Source organism: Oncorhynchus keta, chromosome 24, assembly GCF_023373465.1.
Source record: "Oncorhynchus keta strain PuntledgeMale-10-30-2019 chromosome 24, Oket_V2, whole genome shotgun sequence".
NCBI lineage: Eukaryota > Metazoa > Chordata > Actinopteri > Salmoniformes > Salmonidae > Oncorhynchus > Oncorhynchus keta.
The window spans coordinates 33,631,246-33,656,479 of record NC_068444.1 but is presented as its reverse complement, the minus strand read 5'-3'; the positions used below and the strand labels follow the sequence as shown (position 1 = coordinate 33,656,479).

Below are 25,234 nucleotides of genomic sequence, written 5' to 3'. Positions count from 1 at the left end.
GGTGGGTTTGTTTTCCCTGGCATGTGGGTTCCCAGTTTTCCCCCAGTGTCTCCCAGTCCTTACCATGAGCAGGGCCTGTTGGTTGATGAAAGCCTGCTGCTGTGCTGCCATCTGCTGGGAGTCCACGGCTGGTGCAGCTGGCTGGGGCATCATCATGGTTGGCATCATAGGCATGGGGGCAGATGGCATCATACTTGGCATCATCTGAGCCCCGTAGCCTTGCATGGCAGGGTTCATCGGCATTCCTGGGAAACCAAATAAATATGGGACATTTTGGAATTGTAGGAAGAAAAGTGGGAAAATAGTGCACGCTAGAGAAAAATAAATGGCTTGATCATAGTTGAGGAAAAACATTTAAAAGCATTAGAATGTTTGTGTTATTACATTGTTCCCCTCACTCACCCATAGAATAACCTGGCATTGTCATTGGGACACCTGCAACACAGGTATTGTATTTAACATTAAAATGAAAACCCATTGCCCCAATAACGAGAGAAACGGAGAGATGAGGGAGACAGAGCAAGCGAGAGATACAGTACCTGCTCCATACATCCCTCCTCCTCCTCTCATCCTCCTGTTCAAAATGGCCATACGCTCCCTGTCCTAAACACACACACATACACACACAACAGCAGAACGTTTTGTTACGCAATCTACACGTCACATACGATCCACAAAACTGTAGTTACCTAATCCCCAGCCTTGCCTTGTAACCAAGACAAAGGAAGAGAAGACACAATCCAACCAGTAACAGATAATCACAGGTAAATACACAGTTACAGAGCACATCCTATTAGATATAACATTGAATGGTGCTGACCCCTGGTCCCTGGTCCAGCACTGGGTCAAAGAGGTCATCCAGATAAGCATCCATCTGACGACCACGAGAACCCTCTGACGGCTGGTAGTCTCTGCCGTCCCAGTGGGCCTCCTGCTGGGGGAGACCAGGGGCCTGCATGGAGGGGGCCGGGGGGATGAACCCATCTAGATCTGTTATCATCCTAATGGCGAGAGAGAGGGAGGGTGAAGTTGGGGTCCTGTGTGTGTGTGTGTGTGTGTGTGTGTGTGTGTGTGTGTGTGTGTGTGTGTGTGTGTGTGTGTGTGTGTGTGCCCGCCGGCCTCACCGGTTTCCCTCGTTGTTGAACAGGTAGTCAGTGGGTGTGTGTGCGGTCCCCAGTGTAGTATCAGTCTCTCCTCCAGCCAACAGGTCCATGACAAAGTCACATCCAGGCAGGTCAGACCAGCCCTCATCAGCCAGCAGAGACACAGACCAGCCCCGAGGAGCCTCACCTAACCCTCTGAAGTGGAGCAGCCACGAGGCCAGCTGCTCTCCTGTGGTCCAGGACTCTACCTCAGCTGTAATCTTCTCCTCTGGAAGAGAGAGAAAGCGAGGGAATAAAACGGACATCCCTGGTGCTGCAAACAGCAACCACTCCGGCCAGGTGAAATATCATGATAACACCGAGCAAATGGAACCACAACATCAGAAAGGCAACGTGACAAGCATGACACGGAGATGACTTATACACCCCTTTCTCTCACCGTTGAAGGTGTGTACGTCCAGAACCATCTTTCCTCTCCTCTGATTGGCTGTCCACTCAAGCTGGGAGGGGGGGTGGAGGCGGGAGGTGGGGGAGGGTAGGTGGTGGGAGGTGAGGAGTTTGTGCTGGCACAGAGAACGATATTCACCTGGACCCTTGTCAGACACATACCTGTCCACAAGTGAGACAGAGAAACACAGACTTACATACCTGCACATGTCAGACAAAACCAACTAACCACATATGGTCGACAAAGAGAGGACATATTTTTATGGCAGCTAAAACTAAAAAGTTTTTAAAATATAATAATCTCAATTCCTACACAATTTGCTAATGTGATTGCTGGGTGGTACACAAAACGGATTATGCCCACTAAGCTACGTACTTGAGCAAGGATTTGTCAAGGGCTGGGGAAGGGGTGAAGGCACTGAGGCAGCAGGCTAGTAACAACCAGCCCCGTAGGGACCCCTCCTCTGACTCCCTGCCCCAGGTGGTGTAAGCTATCTGGGCTAGGATCTCATCCCTCAGGGGGGGTCTGGTAAGGCCCTGCTCCACGATGTAGTTTCCCAACAGCTGCTCCTGCCAGCCACTCAAATCACTGTCCCCTGCAAAGCGCAGGATCTGGAGAGAGACACAAGGGTTAAAGAGATGAGATATTGTTTGTTTGTTTGTTTGTGTTTGTGTTTGTGTTTGTGTGTGTGTGTGTGTGTGTGTGTGTGTGTGTGTGTGTGTGTGTGTGTGTGTGTGTGTAACTGACCAGTTTGTAGATCTCCAGAGCGATGCAAGCGTCTTCAGGCTCCAGATAGGTCAGAGGTCGCTGGAGGGAGTAGCCCTGCGGCTGACACCAGCCATCCTTCAGCGTAGTGTTGGCGTATCGTGAGAAGGGGTAGCTGTCTATATCGAGGGGCAGGGTGAGGGCGTGTCCTGCTTTCACCTGTGGAGGCGCCACCTCTGTTACCCCAGAGCCATGCTGCCGCCCTGGTGCAAGGACACATAACTACAGTCACACACAGAGAAAAGACCCCAGAGAACAATGGCAGTCCTGGGTCCAATCCAGCAACAGCCCACCCTTTACCTGCCACTGCTGTGTTTACACATCAAAATATGAGCATTATTATCGACATCATTTTTGTTGTTGTTGCCAATATCAGATGCCCTCAACCCATCTCCACCAATCCCAGCGCTGCTCACACTCACCTGCTGCGCTGCGTAGTCTGGCCGACAGCTCAGCTGGGATCTCCAACATTCCCACATCCTGGAAAAGGCAGGGAATTATCAGGAAGGAATACGTTATTGGACCAGAGGCTCCTTTTAAACATATGGCTTTGATTTCTATATCTACTAATACCTTTTAATTGGAATAGATTTCGTACAGGTGTAGTGACCTCTTACCATTCCTGTTGAGGTGTGCTCTTCAGTCTCAGTGGTGGGTTTCACCGTGCTCCTTTCGTTCCTCTCTTGTTCCTGAGAGCAAACACACAGGTTCGACTGAGTTCAGCCCTGAGCTATCTGCATCTCATCTGAACTCGTTTTCATACAATCAGGACATGCAGAGCACTGACGTGGAGTGAGGACCCCTCCTTTCAATAACACAAGAAACAAACAGACTACACATGATCACAGACCTGTTAAACCTTTACACAAACAGGAATCTGAAGTTAATTTAATCCCATTCAATTAAATCCAGCCTTTCTCAAGTATTGAATAAACCTTCCACTGTTTCTCTAAAAGTGTTTCTCATGTACCTGTGCTCAGGTGTTGTTGTCCTACCTGCTCAGGCCAGGTATGTCGAGGTCTGTCAGGTTAACAGACCGAGAGAGAGAAAGTCCAGTCCTATTCTTAGAAACACAGCCTGATATATATCCCAGCTGCCTGCGCTCCGCCCATAACACAGGCCACACGGATACCAGAGTCCAGAATGCACACCGTAATCTAATGGTTTACAGCCTGAGCTTCATACAGATAAAGGTGCTTCCTCATGTCACTGCACTGTAAGTGTATCATAGTGTATTCTTGCAATATGAATGTATGTATGTACAGTTGAAGTCAGAAGTTTACATACACCGTAGCCAAATACATTTAAACTCAGTTTTTCACAATTCCTGACATTAAATCCTAGAAAAAAAAAATCTCAGTCTTAGGCCAGTTAGGATCACCACTTTATTTTAAGAATGTGAAATGTCAGAATAATAGCAGAGACTGATTTATTTCAGCTTTTATTTCTTTCATCACATTCCCAGTGGGTCAGAAGTTTACAGACACTTAATTAGTATTTGGTAGCATTGCCTTAAAATTTCTATAGTATTGAGTTCAGGGCTTAGTGATGGCCACTCCAAAACCTTGACTTGTATGTCCTACTTTGGAAGTATGCTTGAGGTCATTGTCCATTTGGAAGACCCATTTACAACCAAGCTTTAACTTCCTGACTGATGTCTTCAGATGTTGCTTCAATATATCCACATAATTTACCTCCTCATTGTGCCATCTATTTTGTGAAGTGCACCAGTCTCTCCTGCAGCAAAGCACCCCCACAGCATGATGCTGCCACCCCCATGCTTCACGGTTGGGATGGTGTTCTTCAGCTTGTAAGCCTCCCCCTTTTTCCTCCAAACATAACGATGGTCATTATGGCCAAACGGTTCTATTTTTGTTTTATCAGACCAGAGGATATTTCTCCAAAAAGTACAATCTTTGTCCCCATGTGCAGTTGCAAACCGTAGTCTGGCCTTTTTATGGCAGTTTTGGAGCAGTGGCTTCTTCCTTGCTGAGCGGCCTTTCAGGTTATGTTGATATAGGACTCGTTTTACTGTGGATAAAGATACTTTTGTACCGGTTTCCTCCAGCATCTTCACAAGGTCCTTTGCTGTTGTCCTTTGCTGTTGTTCTGGGATTGATTCACACCAAAGTATGTTCATCTCTAGGAGACAATGCTTCTCCTTCCTGAGCTGTATGACGGCTGCGTGGTCCCATGGTGTTTATACTTGCGTAATATTGTTTGTACAGATGAACATGGTAACTTCAGGAGTTTGGAAATTGCTCCCAAGGATGAACCAGACTTGTGGAGGTCTACAATTGTTTTCTGATGTCTTGGCTGATTTCCCCATGATGTCAAGCAAAGAGGCACTGAGTTTGAAGGTTGGCCTTGAAATACATCCACAGGTACACCTCCAATTGATTCAAATGCTGTCAATTAGCCTATCAGAAGCTTCTAAAGCCATGACCTTTCCTGGAATTTTCCAAGCTGTTTAAAGGCCCAGTATGTAAACTTCTGACCCACTGGAATTGTGGTACACTGAATTATGAGTGAAATAATCTGTCTGTAAACAATTGTTGGAAAAATGACTTGTGTCATGCACAAAGTAGATGACCGACTAAACGACTTGCCAAAACTATAGTTTGTTAACAAGAAATTTGTGGAGTGGTTGAAAAATGAGTTTTAATGACTCCAACCTAAGTGTATGTAAACTTCCGACTTGAATTGAAGATTATCTGAAGTGTATTGATGGGTGTGGCTGGGTTAGACAACACACACCCACACAGAATGTAATTGCCTGGTTAAGAGATTCGCTAATGTGTTTGCTGGGTGGTAGATTACGAAACATGTCAGCTATGTCTGTGTTGATGACTGATTTAAAGCGATAGTGTACTACAATAGCTGTATCTTAATCCTTGATTACTTTGCTGCAATCCACCATTTTTGGTAATACGGGGGGGTAATGTCTATTCATCCACTCGACAAAGTTCAAATGGCACATAGTTTATGAGCTGATACACAAAACAACATCGGATTCAAAACTTTAAAGTTTTCAGAAATGGCTGAAGAATTGCAACATTTACCTGGAGCCAACTCTGCAAATACTGCTGGGTGATTTCAAAAGTCATCATCAATCAATAATATAATAATACTTTTAGCAGAAATATTTATCTTTAATTTACAATCTGGAGAAACTATGAGAATAGAAAGGTTCAGAACTTTTGGTGAAGCATCACAGCACAGTTGAAAAATATATGGCAAATAGAAATCCAAAACCAGATGGTGTTAAAGCTGAAGGAAGGGACTCAAAACAACAAGATAACTCGTGTAAAATATACTGGGTCCGTAAAATGTATATACTATAGATTCTGAACTTCTCTGAAACAGCACAGTTAAGAATATATGGTAAATGGAAATAAAAACTTATGGTCTTCAGAGATAGATGGGAGGGGATGAGGGTAGCTGAAAGATGAAATTAAAAAAACGAAAATAGATAACTATTGTAAAATAAATGTACAGTACCAGTCAAGTTTGGACACACCTACTCATTCAAGGGTATTTCTTTATCTTCACTCATTTCTACATTGTAGAATAATAGTGAAGACATCAAAACTATGAAATAACACATATGGAATCATGAGGTAACCAAAAAAGTGTTAAACAGGAGAAAAAGCCTTGATGACAGCTTTGCACACTCTTGGCATTCTCTCATCCAGCTTCACCTGGAATGCTTTCCCAACTGTTTTGAAGGAGTTCCCACATATGCTGAGCATTAACTGACCTTCATGTCTTAAAGTAATGGACTGTTGTTTCTCTTTGCTTATTTGAGCTCTTCTTGCCATAATATGGACTTGGTCTTTTACCAAATAGGGCTATCTTCTGTATACCAACCCTACCTTGTCATAACAGAACTGATTGGCTCAAAAACATTAAGGAAAGGAATTCCACAATTCAACAAGGCACACCTTTTAAATGAAATGATTTCCAGGTGACTACCTCATGAAGCAGGTTGAGAGAATGCCAAGAGTGTGCAAAGCTGTCATCAAGTCAAAGGGTGGCTACTTTGAAGAATCTCAAATATATCATATATTTTGATTTGTTGAACCCTTTCTTAGTTACTACATGATTCCATATGTTATTTCATAGTTTTGATATCTTTACTATTATTCTACAACGGAGAAAATAGTAAAAATAAATAAGAACCCTGGAGTAGTTGTGTCCAAACTTTTGACTGGTTCTGTATATATTTACAAAGAGCATATATGGGGATTGGAAATTATGCAGACAATTACATTGATGAAGCTAAACATGACTTATTAAACAATATAGGTATTAAGTAACGGGTGATAAGTGCAGACAAATAGCCCCTCTATCTCTCACCGGGCAAGAGTGTCCGTAGTCCAATTTCCATAAAACAATAACACCAAATGAAAGAAATTCAATGAACAGCACATAATAAGGAAACTAAAGGATACTAAAATAAGAATTTGGATTAATAATTTAAACCAAGGCAGTAAGTATGTTTCTGACACCTGCTCGTTGAACATCTCATTCCAAAAGTTTTTTTTTACCTTTATTTAACGAGGCAAGTCAGTTAAGAACAAATTCTTATTTTCAATGACGGCCTAGGAACAGTGGGTTAACTGCCTTTTTCAGGGGCAGAACGACAGATTTGTACCTGGTCAGCTCGGGGATTTGAACTTGCAACCTTTCGGTTACTAGTCCAACGCTTCAGCCACTAGGCTACGCTGCCGCCCCAGAGGAGTTGGTCCCCTCTTCGCTGCTATAACAGCTTCCACTCTTCTGGGAAGGCTTTCAGCTAGATGTTACTGTGGGGACTTTCTTCCATTCAGCCACAAGAGCATTAGGGAGGTTGGGCACTGATGTTGGGTGATTAGGCCTGGCTCACAGTCTGCATTCCAATTCTCCCCAAAGATGTTTGATGGGGTTGAGGTCAGGGCTCTGTGCAGGCCAGCCAAGTTCTTCAACACCGATCTCGACAAACCATTTCTGTATGGACCTCGCTTTGTGCACGGGGGCATTATCATGCTCAAACAGGAAAGGGCCTTCCCCAAACTGTTGCCACAAGTTGGAAGCACAGAATTGTCTACTATGTCATTGCATGCTGTAGAGTTAAGATTTCCCTTCACTGGAACTACAAGGCATAGCCCAAACCATGAAAAACAGCCCCAGACCATTATTCCTCCTCCACCAAACTTCACAGTTGGCACTATACATTCGGGCAGGTAGTGTTCTCCTGGCATCCGCCAAACCAGTAGAGAGTGTTGCAACCGAGGACAGATGATTTTTACGCGCTACACGCTTCAGCACTCGGCGTGCTGCTACTTCGCGGCTGTGCTGTTGTTGCTCCTGGATGTTTCCACTGCACAATAACAGCACTTATAGTTGACCGGGGCAGCTCTAGCAGGGCAGAAATGTGACTGACTTGTTGGAAAGGTGGCATTCTACGACAGTGCCACATTGAAAGTCACTGAGCTCTTCAAAATAAAAAAAAGGCCTTTCTACTGTCAATGTTTGTCTATGGAGACTGCATGTCGGTGTGCTCAATTTTTTTTTTTTTACAACTGTCAGCAACGGGTGTGGCTGAAATAGCTAAATTCACTCATTTGAAGGGGTGTCCACATACTTTTGTATATGTAGTGTATAAAGAGAGGAAGAATAGAAATTCCCAATAAAGCATCCATGGTAACATAGCAAAACCTATAAACCTATTATCAACAGTATACCCTTCCATCTCGCCTTCACCCTCTCTCTCTCTCTCCTTTTCCCTAACAAATCCCCCCTTCTCATTCAGTCTTCATTCGACAAAATAATAAATAAAGCCTTGAGCTGAAGAAAACTAATATCAAAGTATTTAAAAAACGACATGATAATGAATTATAAATAGTAGAGCCTACCTGTCAACAATCCTGAGGTGTAAGAGTTACTCCAGAGTGAGACAGACCGACAGGCAGAAGGAGAGATGCTACAGCCTGTTATTGCAGTAATAGGGGTTGAAGTCCGAAAACAATAGGAGTATGTGGCTAGAGGTGTGTGTGTGTCTGTGTGTAACAGGAAACAGAGAGAGAATGGGCGTGGTAAGTGTAGGTCAATTGGAGGAGGAGGAGAGGGCTGAAATATTTACATGGGTGACCACACCCTACTTCCATCCCATTACCTGGCAGTGACGCATTGAGGGCACAGCAGGCTACCTGGTGACACATTCACTTCAATTCACTTACGCCTTTCATCCCAAAGATCAGTTCTAGGATCAAAAGTACACAATTCCTGTAACTACATGGGCAAAGTCACCCGTTTTTGCCAGGTAAGTTACTGAGTGGACAACTTAGTCAAGTAATATTCTTTTAAAACAGAAGGGATCCACACCCATATATTTATTAACAAGTAGATATAAAATCAGTCCCAACTTCTTAACATCCTAGTTTAGGATGGAAACTAGAACACTCCTTGTAGAATTTATAAGGGTCTCTCCTCACAGGAAGTGACTGTATCGTAACCTACGGATCGGAACTATGCACGCCTCGGCCCTCCCCAAACACAAAGATATGGATTTCCAAACAGTTACTATGTCAACACAATGAGAAATAATTGAACTTATTCCAAAACTAAAGTTCTCACACAGTCAACTCCTCAGAGTCCAAAGTCTACTGAATCTGAAAAGGAACCAGGGCTATTTATTTAACCATGGAATATAAACATGAGTAACAAACACCAAAATATAGTACCAAAGCAACAGTCATACTGTTTGCAAAACTTTACCAAGGCAACAATATAGCACAGTTAAACGTAAAAACAGCCAGGCTCCCACGCGGGTCCAATGCCATAGGATTAAACTACAGTAGACTACGTGAGGTTTTATATTATGGTACAACAACAGTATCAAGATGCATTCAATGAGGATTCAGGCAAAACATGGAAGGTAATGACTTCAGGGTGGGAGAGAGGGAAGGGGGAAACGACTTCAGGGCGGGAGAGAGGGAAGGGGGAAACGACTTCAGGGTGGGAGAGAGGGAAGGGGGAAACGACTTCAGGGTGGGAGAGAGGGAAGGGGAAACGACTTCAGGGCGGGAGAGAGGGAAGGGGGAAACGACTTCAGGGTGGGAGAGAGGGAAGGGGGAAACGACTTCAGGGCGGGAGAGAGGGAAGGGGGAAACGACTTCAGGGCGGGAGAGAGGGAAGGGGGAAACGACTTCAGGGCGGGAGAAAGGGGGAAACGACTTCAGGGTGGGAGAGAGGGAAGGGGGAAACGACTTCAGGGCGGGAGAGAGGGTAGGGGGAAATGACTTCAGGGTGGGAGAGAGGGTAGGATGAAACAACTTCAGGGTGGGAGAGAGGGAAGGGGGAAACGACTTCAGGGCGGGAGAGAGGGTAGGGGGAAACGACTTCAGGGCGGGAGAGAGGGTAGGGGGAAACGACTTCAGGGCGGGAGAGAGGGAAGGGGGAAACGACTTCAGGGCGGGAGAGAGGGAAGGGGGAAACGACTTCAGGGCGGGAGAGAGGGAAGGGGGAAACGACTTCAGGGCGGGAGAGAGGGAAGGGGGAAACGACTTCAGGGCGGGAGAGAGGGAAGGGGGAAACGACTTCAGGGTGGGAGAGAGGGTAGGGGGAAACGACTTCAGGGTGGGAGAGAGGGAAGGGGGAAACGACTTCAGGGTGGGAGAGAGGGTAGGGTGAAACGACTTCAGGGTGGGAGAGAGGGTAGGGGGAAACGACTTCAGGGTGGGAGAGAGGGTAGGGGGAAACGACTTCAGGGTGGGAGAGAGGGAAGGGGGAAACGACTTCAGGGTGGGAGAGAGGGAAGGGGGAAACGACTTCAGGGTGGGAGAGAGGGAAGGGAAATGACTTCAGGGTGGGAGAAAGGGTAGGGGGGAACGACTTCAGGGTGGGAGAGAGGGAAGGGGGAAACGACTTCAGGGCGGGAGAGAGGGAAGGGGGAAACGACTTCAGGGCGGGAGAGAGGGAAGGGGGAAACGACTTCAGGGTTGGAGAGAGGGAAGGGGGAAACGACTTCAGGGTGGGAGAGAGGGAAGGGGGAAACGACTTCAGGGTGGGAGAGAGGGAAGGGGGAAACGACTTCAGGGCGGGAGAGAGGGTAGGGGGAAACGACTTCAGGACGGGAGAGAGGGAAGGGGGAAACGACTTCAGGACGGGAGAGAGGGAAGGGGGAAACGACTTCAGGGTTGGAGAGAGGGAAGGGAGAAACGACTTCAGGGTTGGAGAGAGGGAAGGGGGAAACGACTTCAGGGTGGGAGAGAGGGAAGGGGGAAAAACATTCCTCCTTTATACCTGTGATAGGGTTCTTTTACCATTGGTGTTGTGCAACAGAATGGACTGAGGCAGGAATTTATAGCACTATCTATAAAGGCTGTAAACATAATATGGTTGCCAAGTAACATGTTAATTGACTCAGTTATAGATAGGCTGATTATTTTCTCTGTGTGTGTGTGCGTGCGTGCGTGCGTGCGTGTGTGTGTGTGTGCGTGCGTACAAGTATCTTACCCTCCACTGTCGTCTCTTGATTGTGTTCCTGGTGATCATCATTGCAGCCCAGAACTGAGTGAAGGACAGTCTCAAACGCTTGTAATACTGCCTGTACACAGACGGGGGAACCAGTCAGTCACTTTCAGGTGGACACACTAACTGCAATCTCAATCTCAAGACTTTTCGTTTTTCTTCTGTCTCCTCCCTTGTTACACATCTCTCTCTCATCTCTCCATACCTGGCCTGATGTCCTCGTATGTGGCTCTGGATGACAATGGCCTTCTGTTTGAAGAACCTAAAGTTGCGCCTGCAGATGAACCCTCTGATGTTCCTCTGGATGGTAACCGCAGCCCAGGTCTGAGTGCTGTTCCACTTGTCCTCCACACGCTGGTACAGCACCTCCTTCAGAAACACCTGCACGCACGCCACACATTAAATACTTTATTTGAATCCAATCCAATTTACATTCAAAAAGGATACAAACTTTTTAAACGGCACTCAAGTGTACAGAAAGCACCTCCTTCTCCAAACAACTAGGCTGCCACGACAGCTTAAACAGAGCAGTATCTAGCCAATTGCTTTGCCCTAGTTTTTGGCAGGCCCACAATCTGGATGCCACGCACTGCAAGCCTCTTTAAGTGGCCGAGACTGCCAAATATCAGCGCCAGCAGCTTGCACCTCCACCCAAGGCTGTCCGAGCTTTGCCACGAGGGGCTGGTAATTAAGAAGCTTGTCAGCAAAGGCCTGTAGTCGTCAAATGAGCAGCCAACATCCAAAATGAGCACCTCCCCTCACAACAACATCTGTCATATTTGGCACTCAGGAGAACACATCAGCATTAAACCAGGTTCCTCTTACACAATCAATCAATCTATCAAAGGTATTTATAAAGCCCTTCTTTTATTTATTTTTTACATCAGATGATGTCACAAAGCGCTGTACAGAAACCCAGCCTAAAACCCCAAACAGCAAGCAATGCAGAAGCACGGTGGCCAGGAAAAACTCCCTAGAAAGGACAGAACCTAGGAAGAAACCTAGAGAGGAACCAGGCTCTGAGGGGTGGCCAGATTATAACAGAACATGGACAAGATGTTCAAACGTTCATAGATGACCAGCAGGGTCAACAATGTTTATGGATATGTGCTATTGGAGAGACAACCTGTCACACCACGCTGGCTATCAGGTCGAGAAATCGGTCACGGCTATCAACGAACAGCAACCATTCACAACATTGGCAACAGACTTCATTACATTTGATTCAAAAGGCACTCGCACATCTGAGCAAACTTTGCATGACAAAAGTTGAACAAGATGAATGAAAGAGGAAACCACACACTGCTCTTGATAGTATCACTGATCTTTAATAAGCATACGTATCAGTCTCATGGTCTTCATCAGAGCTTTTGTGAATTTTATGTATGTAGAATACCATAGAGTACCATAGAGTACCAGAGCGCTAGATTATATTTTGTTGGTAGAACGTGCAGCTTTAACAGTAAAAGTATTGTGCTACATGGAATGGGAGACCGAGTGGTCAGCACAGTCCAGATTGGGGACGCAGGCCGGTCCAGTGCTGTCGTAGCTGCAGCCATCTGAAACCAAGGAGTAGGATGAGATGTTCCATCAGGGGACAGAAGCTTCCGCAACAACACAGGGGTCCTACACAACAACACAGGGGTCCTACACAACAACACAGGGGTCCTACACAACAACACAGGGGTCCTACACAACAACACAGTCACTGGCTCCGTGTCCATCTGAGCTCCACTCCAGTCTTGTTACACAGGTCGTTGAGGTCCGGCCAGTCTGACCTGACTCCAAAGCCCATTGGCCTTCCTCCAATGGAAAATTAAGTTGTCCTCAGTGTCCGTGGCCTCCTCCGTAGGTGTAGTAATTTTCCAGCTGTGGAATCGTCAATGTTCAACAGGCGAGTCAGTCTGGTAGCAGTGTAGATCCACTCAAAATCCGGGACACCCAAACCCCAGCTCAGGAAGGTTTTATATATTTTATTTTACCTTTATTTAACTAGGCAAGTCAGTTAAGAACAAATTCTTATTTTCAATGACGGCCTAGGAACAGTGGGTTAACTGCCTTGTTCAGGGGGCAGAACGACAGATTTGCACCTTGGCAGCTCGGGGATTCGAACCTGCATCATTTCGGTTACTAGCCCAACACTCTAACCACTAGGCCACCCTGCCGCCCCATAACGTCACGTGTGTGTTTAAGCATATTAACTTTCTCACCACTTGAACAGTTGTGTTATTAATTTCCTTCAGAACCTGTGAGATATGCACATTTGCAAGCAGATGTTGAATCTTTGCTAGGGCCACACACACACACACACACACACACACACACACACACACACACACACACACACACACACACACACACACACACACACACACACACACACACACACACACACACACACACACACACACACACACACACACACGATCAAGTTTACTCTTTAGACCCTGGTCAAAGATACTAGACTTGGCTTGCTTGGATAGAGCTTCTTTTTCTTCTATGAAACAACTGTACAGTGTTACAGTGGCTTCTTAGGTACCTTAGTGAGTCCTAGCTGGTACTGTCCCTCATCAGCCCCTACAAAGTTCAGCAACGCCACGGTCTGCTCCTTATCAGACATGGTGGCTGGTCGCTCCACCAGGAGGATTCCATACCTGGGTAAGAGGGAGATGGGACGGGAGGGATAATAATAATTTGAGGAGAAGCTCACCGAGATCTATGAAGCAGCAAGTGGTGGTTGGCTCAGAGTTTGACTTTCTCCCAGTGAGATGCTGGTATACTGTACGGTTGGTACTGTATGTGTGTTGGTACACGGTGGTTAAACCGTGTGAATGAATATTAGTTTGCGTTGGTTGGTTTGGCCAGTACCTCTCCATAAAGAAGGAGAAGGGGATGCGGATGGGGAATCCCTCCTTCCTGATGGTGATGGTCTCAAGTATCCCAGCATGCCTCAGCTGGGTTGACACATAGTCCACATCAAAGATACCGGGAAGCTGAGGACAGACGGACAGAATATGAGATCATATAGGTTTGTAACTTTTGGCCTAGAAAGGGCGCAGTTGGCTACATTTAATGTTGCAAACCCACCTTGACATAATTTGGCTTGAAACATCGAATAAAGGTGGTTTTACACCTGGATGGAAGGGGGGAAAACAGATCATCCACCACTGCCTTGCTTCTCTCAGCAAACAAAATGAAAATATATTTTGCCTTTTTGTTAAAAAAAACTGACCTCTCCAGTCGTGTGGTGAGCTCAGTCAGGGACTGTTGGAAGTGTGCTGCCACCGTGGAGGGCTGTTGCCTGTGACCTTTACCCCTCCAGCCCAACTCTCTCTGCTGCAGGTAATTATCCTGCACCTTACGGAACAGCCCTGACACCATCTGAGATACAGAGATCGATTGATTGATTGAATGGGTAATTGAGTGAGTGATGGATTGATTCCCCTTAAGCCTACAGGAATGACAAGTTCACCTTCAGTCTACTCCTAGCAAACAGCTCAACCACCTCTGTACGGAACTGATCATGGTTCTTATTCAGAAAGTTATGGACCTACGGAGAGAGGAACATAAAGAGAAAAAAAAAATCACTCTGTCCATCCATATCAACATGTCCTAACTCAGTGGTTCCTAAACACTTAAGAAGCTAGAACCACCTGGTACGTGACAGCTCCGGCGTAGTGATACACAGTGAAGACAGGCAGAGGGATCTTGGGCTTAGTGTAGTGTGGGCTGTTCCCATGGTGATAGTGGCACTTTTGGAGAAAGGTGTGGTCGGTGGCCTGGGGTAGGCAGGTCTGGTCATCCAGTATACGGAGGATACCATGTGGCCTGGAGGAGATGAGGTCCAGACAGGAGTGGAAGTCCTGCAGTGGGACGGGGTACCACTGGATCTGCTCTGTACTGTACTCTTCCTGGAGAACACACACACGAATGTACGCATAAGCGCCACCGTTTTTTAATCAGTATTCATGAATGTCAACCCCATTAACTATTAGAGAGTAGCACAATGACTTTACTGATTGTTTGACTTGTGAACTCTGACCCCGAGCCCTCTGACCTGTTCCTGGGTCACCACGGCCTTGTTGACAAAGTGCTGCAGCTGCTCATTGGCAAAGTTAATACACAGCTGTTCAAAGCTGTTCACTCCCAGGTCCTACAACACACAGGTAAATATATGTTTAATAAATGCATATAATATGCAATAGAACAGGGCGGCCCAACCCTGTTTCTAGATAGCTGCAGTCCTGTAGGTTTTCGCTACAACCCTAATCTAGCTCACAATCTAGCATATTATCATTCGATTAAATCGCACATTCTCCATTAAAACATTTACTGTGATCCTCATTGCCCCTCACCTCGAAGCCATAGATGTCCACTATCCCCACGGTGCTGTCCATTTCTGTAGGGCTCAGCCAATCATTGATCTGCTCCAACAGCCAATCGAACAACACAGAGTACAGGGCCTTGGCTATGGCATCTCTAGGAGAAAGGGATAGATAATAGATCATTATTTTTCTATGCTGCTCTAGATAGTATTGATTAACTCCAAATATAAGGTGGAGGAGCTCACTCACACGGCAGTGCATGACTCGGTCAGTACCTGGATTCTATGGCACTTTCCACAGACAGGGGGCAGTAGATCCTGTCATAGGTTGTCTCCTGAGGAGGGACAGGAACAGTGCCTTCAGAAAAAAATGTGCGGCCCTTGACCTTTTCCACATTTTGTTGTGTTACAGCCTGAATTTAAATTGGATTCAATTGAGATGGATTTTTTTTCCCACTGGCCTACACACAATACCCCATAATGTCAAAGTGGAATTATGTTTTTCCCCACTGGCCTACACACAATACCCCATAATGTCAAAGTGGAATTATGTTTTTCCCACTGACCTACACACAATACCCCATAATGTCAAAGTGGAATTATGTTTTTCCCCACTGGCCTACACACAATACCCCATAATGTCAAAGTGGAATTATGTTTTTCCCACTGACCTACACACAATACCCCATAATGTCAAAGTGGAATTATGTTTTTCCCACTGGCCTACACACAATACCCCATAATGTCAAAGTGGAATTATGTTTTTCCCCACTGGCCTACACACAATACCCCATAATGTCAAAGTGGAATTATGTTTTTCCCCACTGGCCTACACACAATACCCCATAATGTCAAAGTGGAATTATGTTTTTCCCACTGACCTACACACAATACCCCATAATGTCAAAGTGGAATTATGTTTTTCCCACTGACCTACACACAATACCCCATAATGTCAAAGTGGAATTATGTTTCTCCATATTTTCAAGCATAGTGGTGGCTGCATCATGTTATGGTTATGCTTGTAATCGTTAAGGACTGGAGCGTTTTTCAAGGATAAAAATAATTAACTGAATGGAGCTAAGCACAAAATCCTAGAGGAAAACCTGGTTGAGTCTGCTTTTCACCAGACACTGGGAGATTAAATCACCTTTCAGCAGGACAATAACCTAAAACACAAGGCCAAATCTACACCGGAGTTGCTTACGAGTGGCCAAGTTACAATTTTGACTTGAATCTAGTTGAAAATCTACCGGACGACCTAAAAATTGTTGTCAAGCAATGATGAACAACCAATTTGACAGAGCTTGAAAAAAATGTAGAACATAATGGGCAAATGTTGCACAATCCAGGTGTGGAAAGCGCAGAGACTGACCCAGAAAGACTCAGGGCTGTAATCACTGCCAAAGGTGCTTCTACAAATGATTGTCTCGGGGGTGTGAATACTTCTGGAAATTAGATACTGTATTTCTATATTTCCTTTTACAATAAATGGAAATGTTTTCACTTTGTCCTTGTGGGGTATTGTGTGTAGATAGGTGAGAAGAAAACTCATTAAATCCATTTTTAATTCAGACTAACTAAATGTGTAATGAGTCAAAGGGTACGAATACTTTCTGAAGGCACTGTAGATCAGCTAATGTATGAATAGTTCAAGAGAGAATGAAAGGTGAAGGCACGGCGAAGGGTTTGTTCTGACCGTGACTTTGTGTGTGATGACAGTCTGTAGGGCCTCTGAAGACACCTGCAAGAGAGAACCGACTCTCCTGGCCTCTGCCTCACTGAAGATACGGGCCACCTCAAACGACTCACTCTAGATACACACAAGCGTACAGTATTAGATATTTCTCTACTGTCTGTTTCTCACATACGCTGTGTATCAGACGTACAAATGAATGAAAAACATCCAAACATGCATACTACTCTGAACAACTCACATCCTCTTTGAGCACAGACTGACACCTCCTCACCTAAGAATACACCCACCATACACTCACCCTCCCTTACCCACTCTCTCACACACACCTCGTAGGAACTGAAGCAGATATTCCCCAGCTGTAGTATGGAGGAGAGGATGGCCCAGACTGTGGAGATCTGGTCGGCGTGTAGACCAATCGTCTCAAAGCACTGGGCCAACAACAGGAAGTCCTGTTTGTCCAGCTTCCCCTTCAGCTCACAGAACCCGCCCTGACACAGAGAGAGGGAGGCCGAAGTCATCTATTGAGCTCGACTGATTGTTCCCTCAATCCTGGTCCAGGGAACACCTGGGATGTGCAGGTTTTTTTTTATTCTACTAACGGATTCTATTCATTTGATCCTACTGATCCTACTAATTGGGGCTTACTTGGTTGAGGTAGTAGTATGTCTCTGCTCCCTGCAGATAGAGCTCCTGTTTGTCCCAGTCGTTCATCCCCGCCAGCAGCTCATAGAACACATGGTAGTTCCTCTCCTCATTGGCCTGACGCAGAGACAGTACAAGTTTGGTGACCCATGAGTAACGTGTCAGACTGAGGCTATGAGGAATATGCACCCAGTTGTCTCACACGAAGACCTCACCTGGAAGACAACGCGTGACTTCTCAAGAAGGTACTTTGACAGCGAAGTCCCCACCACCACACCCCTGTCGACCATTTAAAAAGATTGAAATACATTTTTCACCCCCTCCGGGTGCCAATTGAACACAACTTTGTTTCTGTACCGAGTGAAAGAGATGAGGCTCCTAGAGGAGGACATACTGGAGAACGTGGACGTGAAGGTATTTGCCAAAGCGACTAGAGTTGTTGTTGAGGATGGTCTTGGCATTACCAAAACTCTCTAGAATCGGCAGCACCTCCATGGGCTGTCTGAGGTTGTTGTTCATGCCTTGGTACATGGAGCTGAGGTAGTGGACTATAAGCTTGGTGGCCTCGGTCTTACCTGATCCACTCTGACCACTGTAGAAAGAGAGAATACACTTCAAAATAGCTGGAGACAAGATGATAGGTCAATACAGGCCTCCAAAGAGAGAAGGAGAATAGGAAAGAAAGAGAGAGACTGGTGCCTCTGACATACCTTATGACGATGCACTGCTCTTGTGGTGAGCTCTGAGATTGGCTGAAGGCTGCATCGGCGACAGCATATACATGGCTGCACAAGTAGAGACACAGACCCACAGACGGATTCCCCTTGGCGTTACTCTGTGCATGTTACTCTGCTGTCACTCAGATTGGCAGCCTAGTTATACTTGTGTTATTCTGGCATTACAGTGGGTTTGGTTCATTCTAGGGTTCACTCTCGATTTACTCCTGGGTTACTCTGCTGTTACTCACGGAGGGTTGCGTTTCTGCTCCTTGCCCTGGTACTGCTGTCGGAGGTCCTCTGTGTAGAGGTCAAGGGGCTTGAAGGGGTTAAGTGACAGCAGCATGTTACCTATGTACGTCTGGGACACACAGGGGAAAGATGGTGGTTATCTGATATGGCTGAGAGGTAGAGCTGAGATACACATGTTGATATGGAGAGAGAGAGAGAGAGAGAGAGAGAGAGAGAGATCGGTCTGAGTTTTTCCTCATGTTCAGTTGTAAGGTTACATACGTAGATGGAGTCCCGGTGAAACCTCTTCTTCAGATTCAGCAGCACAGAGCTCTCACACACCTCCCTGGAGACATACACCAGTTAACAGAGAGAGGTGTGTGTGTTGGTTACCTTCTCAATGTAATCCGTCAGTTACAAGTTGCCTGTCCATAACTGTAATCAGTAACGTCATTTTTTGATCACCCCCAAATCGGTAACGTGATTACTTTTTTTGGGATTACTTTTCCCTTAAGAAGCATTAGAAGAAGACAAAGGATCCATCAAACACATTTGGTGTGTCTCGGACTGGTGGTCAGATTCGCTCAGGTGGAACAAACTTAAACTTGCACCTTTCAATGCTGAATTGAATGTCTCTAAGAAAACAGAAAGGTGCCCTAATATATTTTCTTTTGTCCCGCAAACATCCTCTCTGAATTAGAAGTTATCCTAGGAGTACTCACCTAGTTTTTCAAAGTATCTATTGTCTGATTACAACAGTTAAAAAAATAAAATGCAATCAGATTACATGTCATCAGTTACTGCCACACCCTGACTGTGTGCACGCCCTCTCTCTCTCGCACTCACTCAAGCTGGGATAGATCCTCCACCTCGTCCACCTCCACAGCCTGGTCAGACCCTGGCATCGCGACCTGAAGGTGAACCCAGAGCAGGCACGTGTCAGCCACACGTCGCCCTCCAGAACCATGTACAATGGATCCTTCTCCTGACCCACTTACTGTGCCTTCTTTCCGTAGCTATATTTCTTGTCGAGCAGTAACTGTTTTTTTTTCTCCTTCACTTTTCATTGTACTCTAACCATATCCCTCAGTGCCATAACCCCGCCCAGAGCCCCTCTACCACAGGTAACCAATACATCTGTATTCATGGGAAAGGCTGAGTCACTGTGATAGTTGATACACTGTATGCTTGTGCCATGCTCTATTGTATTGGTACTGACTAGAAAATAAATAAACTAGTAGAGGTCTGCTTTACAGGCTTTAGTCAATACACACACAGACTGACAGTGGTGAATAGGAAGTGTGATGCTTAGTGAACAAGGATAAGTAGTTATAAGAGCGTCTGCTAAATGACGTAAATGTAAATGTAAATGTTATATTGCCTGTTTTGCTCTCATAGATGCTTACCCTGAAGCTACAGCATTGTCCAAATGACGTTATCCATGCTGTGAAGTTGTTGGTCCAGCGCATCGCGGGTACATACTGTAAGTTCAATAAATAAAGCCAGAACAATCGCAGTACCGTTGTGTTATTGAGACGACTCTCCAGCATGTCCTGAGCAGGGTCCTCAGACTCCCAGGGTCCTCTCCCGTTGTGGGTCGGTACAGTCCTGGTCTGGTTCCCATCCTCGTACACCGTCCACTTGGTCAGCTTCTCCACTGTCTGGTGGGGCAGGAGGGTATCCGCTCGCAGCCAGTCCTGTTGAGGGAGGGGATGATAGTGGAGTTTTGTGTAACAATTGAAATTGTGATGCTATCTGTCCTATTGTGATACCCGAGAGGCTTACGTAAATTGGTTAACTGAAATGCTATCCTCCTATCCACATATTTAAAATGTTTTTTTGTTAGATATTATTATAATACAAAGAAAACAATTCATTACCAAAAGGTCATCCACATACCTGGGGGTCTCCGCTCATACGAGCCGTCCCAGCCCAGTGCACCTCCAGAGGGCCGACAGGGTACAGCCCCCCCCCTCCCATTAGCTGGGCCACCTCTCGATCAGCCTCTTCTTCATAGTACGACCCCACCCTAGACCCAACTCTGGATGGTTCTCCAGTCAGTCTGACAGGTTCTCCAGACTCAGGACCATCAGTGGGGGGTCCGGCAAACCCAGCCCCTGTCTCCCTGTCTGGGACTATAGCTCCACGGCTGGGTCCTATTTCTATTGCAGCAGTAGTAAGAGGCTTGGATAGCTTGGTCAATTTGAATTGATCGTTGCCCAGTTTGCCCCTGGCTGCCTGGAGGATGCTGAAACCCTCATTGCCTTTAAGTGCCGCCTCCCTTTTCCTGTCCTCGTTGCTGGTGTCCGGTGTGGGTCTCTGTGCTCCTGTGCTCCCATTTATACTTTCAGTCCTCTTTGGCTCTGGTGCTGCTCCAGGAACAGGCTTCTTTATGGACTTGAGGAGGGTGAGGTCCGGTTTGACTGGGAGTACCAGTCTGGCTCCTGGTTTGGGGGGCTTGGGTGCTTCGAGGGTGGCTCCCACAGCAGTGCTGGAGCCTGGGGTGGTGGAGGAGGCTGGCTGAGCAGTCTGGGATGGCTGGGCTGGTAGAATTCCTATGGCCTTTCCCATGCCCAGCTTGTTCATCCTGGGAAGCACGATGGCTGCTGGAGGGGAGCTGGAGTGGGGGTCGTCACCAGACTCCCCAGCTTGCCTCTTCTGGGTGACAGCAGACTTATCTTCGGCTCCGTTTCCAGAGGTTCGGTTCTTCTTGCTGGCCAGGCTGGTCTTACTAGCCACACGCATGGCCATCCGATGTTTAAGCAGGCTGTGTTTGGAGCTAGTGGCTCCCTCCCTCTGTTTGATGGCTTGGAGAGGGAGCCAACGGGAGAAGCCAATGGCCTGGGTCACTACTTTCAGTTTATTCCTCAGGTTGAACCCTTTGGGCATCTTCCCCCTGATCCAACCCGAGACATGGCGTAGAGTCGTCACACCTTTCCTACGAGTGACGAGACTGTCCGTGGGTTTGGCTGAGACTGGATCTGTCGACCCGGCTGTAGTTGCTTCCTCTCCAGGCCTGACCAGCATTTTATTGCTCCTTTGTCGAACAGATGCCATCTTGACTCTGCCCAGGACCAGGCCAATGTTTTTCCTGCTCCCCTGTTTGGCTTCTCCTTCACCATCTTGTTGCTCCTCTTTCCCTTGTTCCTGTTCTCCTTCACTCAGACAGGCTTGGCGGTCATTTCCTTTTGATTTCAATAGCATCACCCGTGATAGGCCTTTAGGGGCTTTGGATGAAGTTGAGGCAGCCTCATCCTCCTGCAACTCCAATGGGGAAGACGAAGCATTCTTGTCTTTGATGGAGGTTTTTGTTTGTTTGGCTAGCTTCAGGATCTGGGCCTTGTGTTTTGCAGTGTCAGCCTTGCTGAGGGAGACATCTTTCAGAGGCTGGGCTTCTTCCTCTGCTGGAGTAGCTTTCTGTTTCCCTTTCCCTTTCTTTTTCTCAGCCTTTTCTGCTTTCTTTTTCTCTGCTTTCTTTGCTTTCTCAGCTTTCTTCTTCTCTGCTTTCGTGGGTTTCTGGGCCTTCTTAGGTTTGTCAACCTTCTCTTCAGCCTGGCCCTTTTTCTTCATGAACATGTTGGATTTCAGACACCCTGCTGGTGCAGTGACGTTGGGCGTCAAACTGAGTGGTGGTACAGCGGTGGCTTTTTTGGGCGACCGTCTTTTCCTTGAAGTTACCTTCTCAGATTCACCCCCATCGCTGGTCACTGCCACTGATTCTTCCTCTTCCTCCTCTTCCTCACTGGTACTGACTGGCTCCTCTTCAAGTTCCCCTCGTTTCCAGATTTGCACTGGAAGTTCTTTTTCTGATTCCTCCTCTACTAGAGGTTCCTTTTCTGATTCTTCCTTTACCTGCCCCTCTGTGCTTCTCTCCGTGTCTGACACCTCAACCTCCTCTTCGCTGCTATCCTGTGTCGCCTCTGTCTCGAGCCCTTCTGTCTCAGTTGTCTCCTCAACACAAACAGGCTCCTCCTCTTCACTCTCCTCCACTGAACTCTCTCCTTCGCTCTCAGATTCCTCAGTCTCCTCTGTTTCACTCCCTATGACACCTCTTTTTTTTACAGGCTTTGTTACAGGTGTAGGTGTGTCTGCCCTCCCTCCTTTGGTTGGGGGTATTTTTGATCCAGGTTTAGATTTGATAGCTTTATTCGTACCGCCATCAACTGTCATGCTTTTCTGCTTCCGAGGGGATGATCTACCATTCGGACTTTTCCCATTCACTGTTTTCTTACCTTTCTCCTCTTTCGGCTGTTGTTTAGTCTGCTCTTTACCTCTCTTGCCATTCTCCTCTTGCTTTTTCATTTTACTCTCTCCCTTTTTAGTCTTCTCTTTGCCATTGACCTCTTCTTTCTGGTCTACAGTTTCTTTTCCATTTGTCACTGCAGGTGGTGGTTTGGAACAATTATTTTCTCCTTTTTCCTTCAGTTTCTTTCCTCTGTTGGTTCTCTCATTTTCTCTACTGGTCCTACCTTTGGTTTTTACAAGTGACATGTCTGAAGGATGACCTCTATCAGCTTTTATTCATCTTTGGTTTGAATAAAATGGTTACCTGCAGAATAGGGACTTACCTACTAAGAATATGGTAGATAAGTTCAAGTTACACAGTACAGGAATGAATAACAACGTATGAGACATACATTTCTTTTAATAAGAAATAGCCTGAAATGACTGTTTAGATTTCAATGACATTTAAATATTTCTTATCATGTCTCTTACTTTCAGTTAAACCTTCAACTTGCCTGTTAGCACCATAATTACTCTGGTGCTAACACATGAAGGTTTAGATCGATCAATGAATAAATAAATGCAAGGGCACCAGGTCAAGTAATGAGTCTGTCAAGCATAGTCAGTCAGCATTAGGACAGGGTTTCAGGCGTTTTACACCTGGATGGCCACTTGACACACAAGTCTTAGGTTAGAGAGCCAGATTAGCTGCTAACCCCATTAGCTACAGTATCACAACAGTAGTATCATACTTGCAGTATAGTGGATAGTATATTATAATACGCAACATAGTACTTGCTATGGCTAACTACCACAACACAATTTAAGGTTATTGTTAACCATTATCATATAGAAAAACAAGACACAAATGAAACATCCTAAGTGGCTATAAATGTTTGATCTCAGATGGATAAAGTTACACTGCAGAGATCTAAACCATGTTTTATCTGTAGGTCAATCTAAATGGTTCTACCCTGCCGGGGTAGTGCAGTGAGAGGATGTATCAGGGTGATATAGCTTACCTGGCCTCTCGGGTGATCCTCGGGCATGGCTGGGGGTCCAGAAAGTGTTTCTGCTTGTCCTCAAGTACTGGTGTCACCTACACACACATTGACCCACCAATAACGACAACAAACGCACACACACACATAACTTAACCCCAAACAAAGACAACATACACACACAGTATTTGAATAATTGAACTGTCTTTGGCAGTCCGTTCAGATATACAGCTATTCATATGGGCAGCTGGTGAATGAGGGAGAGGAAATGTGAGAGCAGGTGTGTGGACGCTCACAATAGGTGGTGACAGACAAGGGAGAGCGAGAGATGGAGAGAAAGAAAGAGCAGTGGCTTCTCAGAAGAGGGAGATTCCATCAGTGCTCTGGAATTAAAGGGCTATGCTCTCCTTCCATTTTTTCCCCTCTTCTCTATTTCACCTTAAATTCATCATCTATCCAGATGAATAGCATTACATAACTTATCTATAAAAACCTATGAAAGCTATTTTTTTTTATTACAATTATGGACAAGGTATGTATCAACAATGTGAAGGCTCTATATTGGCTACAAGAAGGTGTACAATATTACACAAAACTCTGAACAGAGCATTCTGGCATAGATCATCATAGTCCCTATTGGCTAAGGGGCTTTCTGGCTCATTAGAACAGACTAATTAAATACAGTTGGGGAAAAAAGTATTTAGTCGGCCACCAATTGTGCAAGTTCACCCACTTAAAAAGATGAGAGGCCTGTAATTTTCATCATAGATGAACTATGAGACAAAATGAGAACAAAAAAATCCAGAAAATCACATTATAGGATTTTTAATGAATTTATTTGCAAATTATGGTGGAAAATAAGTATTTGGTCAATAACAAAAGTTTCTCAATACTTTGTTATATACCCTTTGTTGGCAATGACAGATGTCAAACGTTTTCTGTAAGTCTTCACAAGGTTTTCACACACTGTTGCTGGTATTTTGGCCCATTCCTCCATGCAGATCTCCTCTAGAGCAGTGATGTTTTGGGGCTGTTGCTGGGCAACACAGACTTTCAACTCCCTCCAAAGATTTTCTATGGGGTTGAGATCTGGAGACTGACTAGGCCACTCCAGGACCTTGAAATGCTTCTTATGAAGCCACTCCTTCGTTGCGCGGGTAATGTGTTTGGGATCATTGTCTTTCGGAAAGAGCCAGCCACGTTCCATCTTCAATGCCCTTGCTGATGGAAGGAGGGTTTCACTCAAAATCTCACGATACATGGCCCCATTCATTCTTTCCTTTACATGGATCAGTCGTCCCGGTCCCTTTGCAGAAAAACAGCCCCAAAGCATAATGTTTCCACCCCCATGCTTCACAGTAGGTATGGTGTTCTTTGGATGCAACTCAGCATTCTTTGTCCTCCAAAAACAACAAGTTCAGTTTTTACCAGAAAGTTATATTTTTGGTTTCATCTGACCATATGACATTCTCCCAAACCTTCTTCTGCATCATCCAACTGCTCTCTAGCAAACTTCAGATGGGCATGGACATGTACTGGCTTAAGCAGGGGGACACGTCTGGCACTG

The 25,234-nt window shown here is 45.8% G+C and overlaps 2 protein-coding genes and 1 long non-coding RNA gene across 3 annotated transcripts in view; all 3 read right to left on the bottom strand.

Annotated features, from left to right (window-relative positions):
• Positions 1-19,362, bottom strand: part of LOC118399218 (unconventional myosin-XVB-like) — a 31,212-nt gene extending 11,850 nt beyond the window's left edge. Inside the window, exons 1-30 of the mRNA XM_052478434.1 lie at positions 19,289-19,362; positions 18,725-18,788; positions 18,463-18,572; positions 18,206-18,280; positions 17,890-18,087; positions 17,711-17,774; positions 17,499-17,612; positions 17,162-17,341; positions 16,854-16,967; positions 15,431-15,489; positions 15,186-15,309; positions 14,888-14,983; positions 14,484-14,741; positions 14,303-14,380; positions 14,063-14,211; positions 13,918-13,963; positions 13,699-13,823; positions 13,370-13,484; positions 11,036-11,211; positions 10,816-10,906; positions 2,934-3,005; positions 2,739-2,796; positions 2,299-2,519; positions 1,927-2,162; positions 1,543-1,712; positions 1,125-1,371; positions 821-1,001; positions 540-603; positions 403-435; positions 64-245 (exon numbers count right to left, since the gene is read on the bottom strand). Of these exons, the coding sequence (XP_052334394.1) occupies positions 64-245; positions 403-435; positions 540-603; positions 821-1,001; positions 1,125-1,371; positions 1,543-1,712; positions 1,927-2,162; positions 2,299-2,519; positions 2,739-2,796; positions 2,934-3,005; positions 10,816-10,906; positions 11,036-11,211; positions 13,370-13,484; positions 13,699-13,823; positions 13,918-13,963; positions 14,063-14,211; positions 14,303-14,380; positions 14,484-14,741; positions 14,888-14,983; positions 15,186-15,309; positions 15,431-15,489; positions 16,854-16,967; positions 17,162-17,341; positions 17,499-17,612; positions 17,711-17,774; positions 17,890-18,087; positions 18,206-18,280; positions 18,463-18,572; positions 18,725-18,788; positions 19,289-19,347 (3,759 nt within the window). The 5' untranslated portion in view covers positions 19,348-19,362. The remainder of the gene's footprint in view (positions 1-63; positions 246-402; positions 436-539; positions 604-820; positions 1,002-1,124; positions 1,372-1,542; positions 1,713-1,926; positions 2,163-2,298; positions 2,520-2,738; positions 2,797-2,933; positions 3,006-10,815; positions 10,907-11,035; positions 11,212-13,369; positions 13,485-13,698; positions 13,824-13,917; positions 13,964-14,062; positions 14,212-14,302; positions 14,381-14,483; positions 14,742-14,887; positions 14,984-15,185; positions 15,310-15,430; positions 15,490-16,853; positions 16,968-17,161; positions 17,342-17,498; positions 17,613-17,710; positions 17,775-17,889; positions 18,088-18,205; positions 18,281-18,462; positions 18,573-18,724; positions 18,789-19,288) is intronic.
• LOC127911448 (uncharacterized) lies at positions 13,918-14,393 on the bottom strand. Its single transcript, XR_008078567.1, has 3 exons — positions 14,303-14,393; positions 14,063-14,211; positions 13,918-13,963 (listed from the first exon to the last, which is right to left on the bottom strand). It is a non-coding gene; the product is annotated as an uncharacterized LOC127911448 (long non-coding RNA).
• LOC118399221 (unconventional myosin-XV-like) lies at positions 15,409-17,843 on the bottom strand. Its single transcript, XM_052478181.1, has 5 exons — positions 17,711-17,843; positions 17,499-17,612; positions 17,180-17,341; positions 16,854-16,967; positions 15,409-15,489 (listed from the first exon to the last, which is right to left on the bottom strand). Exons 1-5 carry the CDS (start codon positions 17,783-17,785, stop codon positions 15,424-15,426), a joined length of 531 nt encoding a protein of 176 aa, XP_052334141.1. The 5' UTR covers positions 17,786-17,843; the 3' UTR covers positions 15,409-15,423.
• Positions 19,363-25,234: the final 5,872 nt, after the last annotated feature.